General features: G+C 40.8%; 1 protein-coding gene across 1 annotated transcript in view; it reads left to right on the top strand.

The window, feature by feature from the left end:
• Nucleotides 1-10,373, top strand: part of DNAH7 (dynein axonemal heavy chain 7) — a 344,809-nt gene that overhangs the window by 327,716 nt on the left and 6,720 nt on the right. Inside the window, exons 61-63 of the mRNA XM_017538741.2 lie at nucleotides 590-820; nucleotides 7,424-7,576; nucleotides 9,209-9,386. Of these exons, the coding sequence (XP_017394230.1) occupies nucleotides 590-820; nucleotides 7,424-7,576; nucleotides 9,209-9,386 (562 nt within the window). The remainder of the gene's footprint in view (nucleotides 1-589; nucleotides 821-7,423; nucleotides 7,577-9,208; nucleotides 9,387-10,373) is intronic.

Genomic DNA, 10,373 nt, shown 5'->3' with positions numbered 1-10,373 from the left:
TGGAATTGAAATTCTCCTTCCTTGCTTCCAAAGTGAATCACGAAAGTCTGTCTTTTCTCCATAACTCTTCCACTGCTAAGAGGAGATGAGCTTATTTTCTTTGCTCTCCTGGTTCAAGGAGAAAACTATATCTCTGCTTTTGGCAATCAGTAGACACCAAAGTTATTAGCAAATATATTTTGTGGCATGCTTTCTCAAAGCAAGATGAGATGTCCCCCTTCTGGTTTTAATGCCCGTCATCAGTTGGCCACTTCACCAATGCAGTGCTTTTTCTCCCACTATCTGCAGCATCTGCTCCTCCCCCTGCACCCATGCAGCCAAACATACAGCTTATCTGCTTTATCCAGATCCTCGTTTGCCTCCGAACACATTACATGCCCTTATTCCTCCTCCCTAACAATGGTTTTCTTTTGAAAATCCATCCTCCTTCCTGTTACCATCACTCTAATAAATCTTGTGTGGCAAGGGATCATGAATAAAATAGCAGAGCAATGTTCTTTCTTATAAAGATTTACCTTAGGATTTTTCCTGTTCAGCTATGCTCAGACCTTTATGAGGATTTTTGAGTTATAGTTTGGATTCTTCATAGTCTCGTTCAGCAGGTGCTGGTGCAAAATCATCAGATGAAGTAGTGAATGAGGTTGCTGGTGACATCTTGGGCAAACTTCCAAACAACTTTGATGTTGAGGCTGCTATGAGGAGATACCCAACAACTTATACACAGAGCATGAACACTGTACTTGTCCAAGAGATGGGACGGTTTAATAAGTTACTGAAGACCATAAGAGATTCATGCATAAATATTCAGAAAGCAGTCAAGGTAAGGTGGAAAACACCAAAAAAACCCACTAAATGATATATAGCATTCATTTGTTGAGCAAATATTTGCTGAACATAAATACTGTGTAAGCACTGTTTTGGGTTCTGGGGACAGATAAGATTAGAAAATAATTCTTGCCCTTGAGGAGCTTATAGAATTCTGGAAGTGAGAGTTAATAAACAGGGAGATAAGCATAGAGGATGCTATTAGATAAGGATAGGACCCTGGATTGGATATACGCTGAGACACAGTGTGGTAAGGAATGAAATACTTGCCCTCATAAAGCACATTTATTTTTATTTTATTTTATTTTATTTTGTTAGAGATGGGGGTCTCACTCTGTCACCCAGACTGGAGTACAGTGATGTGATCACAGCTGTCCACAGCCTTGAACCCCTGGGCTCAAGGAATCCATTTGTCTCACCTTCCTGAGTAGCTGGGACTAGAGGTGTGAGCCACCAAGCCTGGCTAAGTTTTCTTTAATTTTTTTTTTTTTTTAATTTAGAGAGATGGGGTCTTGCCATACTGCCCAGGCTGGTCTTGAACTCCTAGGCTCAAGTGATACTCCTGCCTCAGCCTCCCAAAGTGCAGGGATTATAGGTGTGAGCCACCAACTTCTGGCCCAAGCTCAAATTTTAGTGAGGGAGGCAAACCGAAAAATAAATGGGCCAGGCTCATACCTGTAATCCTAATACATTGGAAGGCCAAGCGGGAGGATTGCTTGAGCTCAGGAGTTTGAGACCTTCCTGGGCAACACAGCAAGACCTCATCTCTTCTGGAAAAAGAAAAAAATGCCGGGCATGATGGTACATGCTACTCAGGAGGCTGAGACAGGAGGATGGCTGGAATCTGGGAGGTTAAGGTTGCAGTAAGCTACCATTCTACCCCTGCACTCCAACCCAGGAAACAGAGTGAGACCCTGTGTCAAAATAAAAATAAAAACAAGCAAATACATAATTTTGGAAAGTGATAAGTTATAGGGAAAAAACTAAAGATTAGAGAGTAGAGAATGATGGGAGAGAAGCTCTCCTAGGTTGGGTGAGGTCCTTCTGAGGCATGACTCACAGAGATACCTAAATGACATTAAGGGGCAAGCCATGGGATGTTTCAGGGAAGAACATTTTAGGCAGAGAGTATGACACAGTTTAAAGCCAAGAGAAAACAATCTGGGCCTGGTCCAGGAACACAAGTAGGAAGGCTGATTGATTAGAGTGGAGTGAGCACAAGACAGACCCTAGTACTAGAGAGAAGACGCCAGAGGCTGGATCGTGATGGTGTTGTCAGCCATAGTTAGGGTCTTAAATGTCATTTTATTTTATTTTAAAGTATAAAAGTAGAGACACCTTCACAAGGTTTTAAGCAATGAATTGAAATGACCCATTTTACATTTTAAAAAGTTTAACCGCTGCTGAAAGGATTATGGCAAAACGAGTACAGACAGAGACCAATGATGTGATTGAAGAAATCCAGCTGAACTGGTCTCTTGTAGTAACACTGGAGGTGTGTTTTCTTCTTTTTATTCTTTTTTCTTTTGTCTCATCTTACTGTGTATTTTCAACTCGCCTGTCTTCTAGCTTGCTAATTATTTCTTCTGCTTGATTAGTTCTGCTGTTAAGAGACTCTGATGCATTATTCAGCATATTAATTGCATTTTTTAGCTCCAGAATTTCTGCTTGATTCTTTTTAATTATCTCAATCTCTTTGTTAAATTTATCTAATAGGATTCTGGATTCCTTCTTGGTGTTATCTGGAATTTTTTAGTTTCCTCAAAACAGTTATTTGAATTCTCTATCTGAAAGGTCACATATCTCTGTCTCTCTACGATTGGTCATTGGTGCCTTATTTAGTTTATTTGGTAAGGTCATGTTTTCTGAATGGTCTTATTTTTTATTTTATTTTATTGTTTGCTACCCAGACACCATTCAATATCCTACATGGTCTTGATGCTTGTGGATGTTTGTCAGTGTGTGGGCACTGATAAGTGTTTATCATAGTCTTTACAGTCTGGGCTTGTTTGGACCCTTGCTTCTTTGGGATGCTTTCCAGATATTTGAAGGGACTTGGATGTTGCAATCTAAGTTTTTGGTCACTGCAACTGTATCTGTGCTTTAGGGGGCACTAGAAGCCCAGTAATGCTGTAGCTCTTTCAGACTCATAGAGATTCTGCCTTGGTGGTCTTGGATAAGGTCCAGAAGACTTCTCTAAATTGCAAGAGAAGGAGCCTTGTTCTCTTCCCTTTGTTTCTCATAAACACATGGACTCTCTCTGTGCTGAGTTGAAGCTAGGAGAGGAGACACACAAGCACCCTTATGGCCACCAACGTTGAGACTGTGCTGGGTCACTGTGCTGGGTCAGACCTGAAACCAGCATAGCACTGGGTCTCATCCAAGGCCTGTTGTAACCACTCCCTGGCTACTGCCTATGTTTGCCCAAGGCCCTGGGACTCTACAGTAGTCAGCAGGTGGCAAACCCAACCAAGCTTGTGTCCTTCCCTTCACAGCAGGCAGTTCCCCCGGGCCCTGGATGAGTCCAGAGATGTTCTGTGGGAGTCACAGCATAGAGAGTCTGAAAATTTAAGAATTTACCTGGTGCTCTCTTCTGCAGCTGAGCTGACACCCAAACCACTAGACAAAGCTCTTCTCATACACAGTTGTGTTGTCTTTTTTTCCCATTCCACAGGCAGAAGAACCTCACCCTGTATCCACCATCACCACAGGTCAACAGCGAGTACTGCCAGGCTACTTGCTGATCTTCACTTAAGGCCCAATGGCTCTTCAGCCACTTTGTGGTGAAAGTTGCCAGGCCTGGGACTTACCCTTTAGAGCAGTTGGCCCCACAAAGTAAACTAAGTCAAAGTTTTTCTGTGATTTAATAGCTAGCAAGTAGCCAAGTACTAATTAAGAAGGTTTTTCTATTAAAATTGGTTAGATCAGGTGTAGGCTCAAATCCCAGTACTTTGGGAAGCCAGGAAAGGGATTGCTTGAGGCCAGAAGTTTGAGACTGGCATGGGCAACATAGCGAGACCCCATCTCTACAGTTTGTTTTTTTTTTTTTGAGACAGGGTGTCATTTTGTCAGCCAGGCTGGAGTGCTGCAGCAACAGTCTTGGCTCACTGCAGCCTCGACCCCCCAGGTTCAAGCAATCCTCTTGCCTCAGCCCCCCAAGTAGCTGGGACTATAGATGTGCACCACCACACCCAGCTAATTTTTATATTTTTTGTAGAGACAGGGTTTCACCATGTTGCCCAGGCTAGGCTTGAACTCCTTTCCAGAACCAAGGCCTGGAACCAGGGACCCTAAGACCTCACTGTAGCAGTCAAGCTGGTACCTAAGCTGCAAGTCAAAGTCCCCTTTACTCTTCCCTCTGCTTTCTTCAGATGGGAATCTCTCCTGGTAGCCACCACAGGTGGGAACATGCAGGGTCACAACTGAAGCCAGCATGGCTCTGAGTCACTCAAGGCCCATGGTGTGTATACCTGGCTACTGCTGCTTATTACTCAGGGCCCAGGAGCTCCTTAGTCAGGAGCTGATGAATCCTGCCAGGAGCAGACCCTTCCTTTAAAGTGTGCGGGTTCCTTTATGACCCAAGAAGTGTCTAGAAATTTTGTCCAGGAACCGGGACTTAGAATGTGGGCCCCAGGACTGTTGTTCCCAGTGCCCCATCCTACTGTGGCTGAGCTGGCCCCAAGTTGAAAGACACAGTCCTCTTTAGTCTTCCCTTTCCTCTCCTCAAGCAGTAGGAAGTTGGAGCTGCAAGCTGTGCTGCCTGGGATTGAGAGAGGGGTGGTGCAAGGACTGCATTAACCACCCTTGTAGTGTCTTACTAGATTGCATGTCCCCCAAGACCCTAGCTCTGGGTCTAGCACAGGACTAGGACTTGCCTAGGAATTGTAGTCCCCATGGCCCAGACTGCCTTTCAGGTTTGTTTAGAATCCCAGAGCACTTTAGCTGGCATTGGCAAGGCTTGCTGAATCTCAAGTTCCAACCGCTGGGATATGTGATTCCCCTGTAGCTAGTGTTGGTCTAAATGCTGCTTTCACAGGCATCAGCTGAGCTCTTCCTGGTGTTGCTGTCTTCTGTGACAGGGAAGCACTAAGTTCCTGTGCAAAGTCTCAATCACTGCGCTCTCCCACAAGCAATAGATTCTCAGCACCACAAGGCCACTGCTGGGGGATGGAAGAGGAGTGGCATCAGCAGTTCAAGACTGTCTTCCCTACCCGCTTTAGTGCCTCTTTCAGTGATTAAAAGTTAAAACCGGGTACTGTGGTCATTCACCTGATTTTTGGTTCTTATGAAGTTGCTTTTTGGTGTAGATAGTCGTTAAATTTGGTGTTCCTGCAGGGAGAAGAATTTATGGAGGTTTCCATTGGTCATCTTGCTCTGCCTCCCTCCTCAAACATTCCTATGCCAATACATTTAAAATGTAAATACATCTTAAAATGTAAATGAAATAAATTCTTGGGAAAACATGTTACCAAATTGATACAAGAAGCACTAAAAAATCTGAATAATCTTTTTTGTGTTTAGAAGTTGAATGCATAATTGAAAAACTTTTCATGTTAGAAACCTTCTGGCATCTGATCATTTGGTGTTGTTTGCTTATGTGTAAGAATAGGCATTATCATGTTGAATGAACACAATAAGAATACTGATGATTGTTGATTGTGGTCTTCAATGTAGTGCCAGCTGGACTGTGGTTTTCAATGTAGTGTTAGCTGGCTAGGCTGTTTGTTTTAAGAAACATTGAGCATGACTATGTATTTCTTCCTGAACTGCTTCTTCCTGTCTCCTTCCTGGAAGATAAGGGGCTGGCTTCTAGTACTCTGGGAACCAAAAGGGAAAAAAAGCCCCAGGGCTGTCAGCATCCAGTATTCATACATTCACTTAATCCTCCTGATTTCCGTATGATAACTTTAGCCCTAACGGAGCCTGGCATTTCCCACTCTGGGGATTTCTGCATTTTTCTTTCCGGGTTATATTCAAGGTAGGCAATGCATAGTTTGGGGGGTGGGGAAGGAAGATCTAGGATTCTGTTTTTTATACCAGGTTTTAATGATCTTTAACATTGACCTCCTCGCCCCACTTTCAGAAATACCTAGGGCATTCATTTCCAAGATTTAGGGGTATTCTGCGGTGTGTGTCTGGCTGATTCTCAGCTTTTCCTCCTGCCAACTTAGGATCAGGTTTCTTCTGTCTGCTAAGTCTACTACCAGCAGTCCATATGCTTCCTAGGTCCCACAAATGTGTTGTCATTTTCTCTTCCCCTCTTTGTTTCTACACTTGGGGGCTTATGTCTTTAAAAAGTAAATTCTTTTACTGCTGTTTCAGTGGGGTTTTGAGAAGGTGGCAAATGAAATGTGTGTATTTAGTACATCAAATTTACTCCCAAATCTTCTCCATATGTTATTTGGAATAATATTTTCAACTATAGGAAAGACAGAAATGACAGTAGCATCTGGCCCAATTAAAAGTCAAATAGGAATTTTCAGGGCCTTCAAAGTTTTAACACCTGTGCATCAGTCACTTAAAATGGGAATGGTCAACTAGACTGCATAATTCAATTCTAGGACGTTTTATCTTTTCAAAGCATTTTATGTAATGTTTCTAATTTTATATGTATCACCATCCTTTCCAGAATGCAATGTAGAGCTATATTATCCACTTAATAGACAGTAAACTAAGTCAAAATTAGTCTGTGATTTAATAGTTAGTGAGTAGCCAAGTATTGATTAAGAAGATTTTTTTCTATTAAAATTGGGTTAGATCAGGTGCAGGTGCAGTGGTTCATGCCTATAACCCCAGCACTTTGGGAGGTGAAGACAGAAGGACTGCTTGAGGCTAGGAGTTTGAGACCAGCATGGGCAACATAGTCACACCCCATCTCTATAATTTTTTTTTTTTTTGAAACAGTGTCTCACTTTGTCACCCAGGTTGGAGTGCAGTGACACAATCTTGGCTCACTGCAGCCTCGACCTCCCAGGTTCAAGCGATCCTTTTGCCTCAGCTCCCCAAGTTGCTGGTTCTACATGTGTACACCACCACGCCCAGCTAATTTTTGTATTTTTTGTAGAGATGAGGTTTTCCCATGTGGCCCAGTCTCGTCATGAACTTGGGCTCAAGTGATTCACCTGCCCTGGCCCAAAGTGCTAGGATTACAGGCATGAGCCACCCTCCTGATCTCCTATTCAAAAAGGAATTTTCAAGTAAAATATTAGTCAGGTGTGGTGAGGCATGCCTGTAGATGCATGCTCCTTACTTGGGAGCCTGTGGTGGAAGGCTTAGTTGAGCCAAAAAGGTCAAGGTTGCAGTGAGCCATGATCCCACCACTGCACTCCAGCCTGGGCAGCAAAGAAAGACCCCATCTCAAAAAAGAAAAAAAAATTAGGTTAGATTAAAATTGTTAATATTTATCTAAGGAATAGTTCAAAGACTCCATGGCCTACTTGTAAGCAAAAACAAATATTTCCACTTTTTTTTTTTTTCTGTATGACTCAACCTTAACTAATCACAATTGTAAACAAAGGATAATTGTGAAGGGGGTATTTATGCTAATATGCTATTTATATTTATACTATGATAGTAACCAAGGTTAAATGTGTTTCAGGGGCTTGTAGTTATGTCTACAGAACTTGAAGAAGTGGTTAGCAGCATTTTGAATGTCAAAATTCCAGAAATGTGGATGGGTAAATCCTACCCAAGCCTTAAACCACTTGGCAGCTATGTGAATGACTTCCTTGCAAGACTAAAATTCTTGCATGTAAGTTCATCCAAATGATCGTACATTGTTAAGTTTCTCTTGTTTTCTTTTTCTTCATCAGAATGCTTAATGTAATAAGTATTACTCTCTAGTTTTTCTGTGCATCCCAGACACAAATCACCACTTCTTAATCTTTCATACAATGTTTGTAACTGCTACACTGAACTGTCAAAAAGCTAGTATTAAATGAAGGGAGAAAACATCTAGCTATGTTGATTTTTCCACTAAGTAGTCAACATTAAAATAAATACCTACAGCAAAGCATCTTAGAAAGCCAGTCAAGCTACCAGTGAGGGGTATTATATTTTCATTTCCCAGCACTTTTCTAGGTCATGAAATCACTAGATTGCTGGTTCAGCCCAAGTCAGTAATGACCTCAATTGTCTTGGAAATGTTGAGTGGGTAGAAGCCTACTAATTGTCTGGTAATACTGATGCTGAACTATGTTCTTATTAACAATTATACCTATTAGAAATATTAACTTCCTAGAGTCTGTACAAAATGTGTCAATAGCTACCTATAAAGATATTTCTGCAGGAATAAAATGGTTAAACTCCCTTTTCATAATACAGGCCTTTTGTTATGCTAGAGCCAATACTAAGGAACTAAGATAGTTTTTGAAGGATAAAGTTCTATCTTAAGCTCTTAGAGGGAAAAGCTTTTCAAATTCGTTTCTTCAGATTGGCTCCTCTAATTTACTATCTAATTAAAGTCGATATTCCACTAACTCACCATTAGAATCTATGTTATGAACAGAGAATTAAAGTATCTTGACATTTCTAAAGGCTTTAAGGTCTCACTACCTGGCTTCTTTCAGGAATTCCTGGCACAATATTGTGTTCCTATACGTTGAATTTTATTGTGTTTCAGTGAAGTAGGAAGAAAAACTTCCAAAGCAACATTCTGTTGGGACTAATGACTAATTAGAGAAAAAAAGTGAAAAACATTACCATCTGACCAGACTTTATGGGGATCTCTTCTGTTCAACTGTATAACATGATATATAACAATGCATATTAGATATTCACTATTGTAGGGAGCCTTTCTGAAAGAGTCTCAGGGCATGTATAACACAGACATTTATGTTTGCATTAATGGACATTGTAATTCCCAAGCTGATATAAGTATGAAATTGAACTCAGGACAAACATTGAATATGCTGTTTTTAAAACCTTGATAGTATGGCTTGTTATTCCTCAGAGGTAATTTATTCGTTTATCTAAAAGACAATAAATATCTTTGGATAAATTTTATTAAGCAGTGTTGTATTCAAAAGTTGAAAGGCTCACTAGGTGTGGTGGTTCATGCCTGTAATCCCAGCACTCTGGGAGGCTGAGACAGGCATATTGCTTGAGTCTGGGAGTTTGAGATCAGCCTGTGCAAAATAGCAAAATCCCTTCTCAACTAAAAATACAAAAAATTAGCCAGGTGTGGTGGCATATGCCTGTATTCCCAGCTACTTGGGAGGCTGAGGTGGGAGGGCCACCTGAGCCCTGCCTGGGCAAACAGAGTGACGGTGATGGTGCCATCACACACCAGCCTGGGTAACAGAGTTAGACCATGTTATAAAAAAAAAAAAAAAAAAAAGGTTGAAAGGCTCTACTGTTAGCTGACTTATGTTTTACACCCTAGCAATGGTACGAGATTGGCCCTCCTCCAGTCTTCTGGCTTTCTGGCTTCTTCTTCACACAAGCCTTCCTGACTGGTGCCCAGCAGAACTATGCCAGGAAATACACAATTCCCATTGATCTTCTTGGATTTGACTATGAAGTGATGGAAGACAAAGAATACAAGCAGGCTCCTGAGGATGGTAAGTGCAGGGACAGAATGAGTCGGCTCATATCTGGGCACTGAACAAAAACATGACATTCTAGCTTACTTTTCTCAGCTGTTAAAAAAGTAGTAATCACGAATGTAATTTACCCTAAATGCCAGAGAAAAAAATTATGGACAGAGAGCAAATGAGTGAGCAGGGCGAAAGAGAGAGAAGGGTGAGGGGGAATGATTAAGCAAATAGAAGAAAATGATAACAGTAGATGAATCAGGATAAAGGATATATGTATGTCCTTGTACTTTTTTTTGCAAAAATTTTTTAAGTTAGAAGTTATTTCTAAAATGTTAAGAGAAAGTCATCATCAAATTAACAGCACATGGGATAACAGCCGTAATCTTATGTTGGCTGTGGGGACTGGATATGGTACAGCATTAGAAAAGTTTTTTCCCTGGCCCCTTGAAGAGTATACCTTTGTAGAATCCTAAAATATGTATTCTGTCCTGTTTTATATATCATTCCAAAACATATAGCTTATCATTCCAAAATATAACTAATAGAAACATTTGCTTTGTGGTTGAAAGACTGTGAGGAAATCTTTCTTAATAGATTGTCTATACTTTATGGCTACCCTGATGTTTTATTTCAAATTTAGTGGACAGGGCCACTATTTTAAACAAGAGTTATTTTTTAAATGCTACAGATTCCAGAATTTTAACAAAATTGTATTGTCTTATATAAATGACATTAGTCTCTAAGTGACTGTTAATGTGTACTGATTTAACTAATGCGTTGAAGAAAACCTTTTTATTCATCATTGAATGATGAATTCACTAGCTCACTTTCTGTCAGGCCCTGGAGATATCAACAGGGAACAATTTATGATCTTATCCCTCGACTAATTTATACTGTGGTGGGAGACACTAACAAGTAGATATGTAACCACAGCAGTGTATGATAATCACATTACTGTGCCAAGAAGTTTTATTTTAAATTGATGGTCACAAATCTCAAGATGGTTTGTAA

This window comes from Cebus imitator, unplaced genomic scaffold, assembly GCF_001604975.1.
Source record: "Cebus imitator isolate Cc_AM_T3 unplaced genomic scaffold, Cebus_imitator-1.0 Scaffold113, whole genome shotgun sequence".
In the NCBI taxonomy this organism is placed as follows: domain Eukaryota; kingdom Metazoa; phylum Chordata; class Mammalia; order Primates; family Cebidae; genus Cebus; species Cebus imitator.
This window is presented reverse-complemented; position numbering and strand designations above follow the sequence as displayed.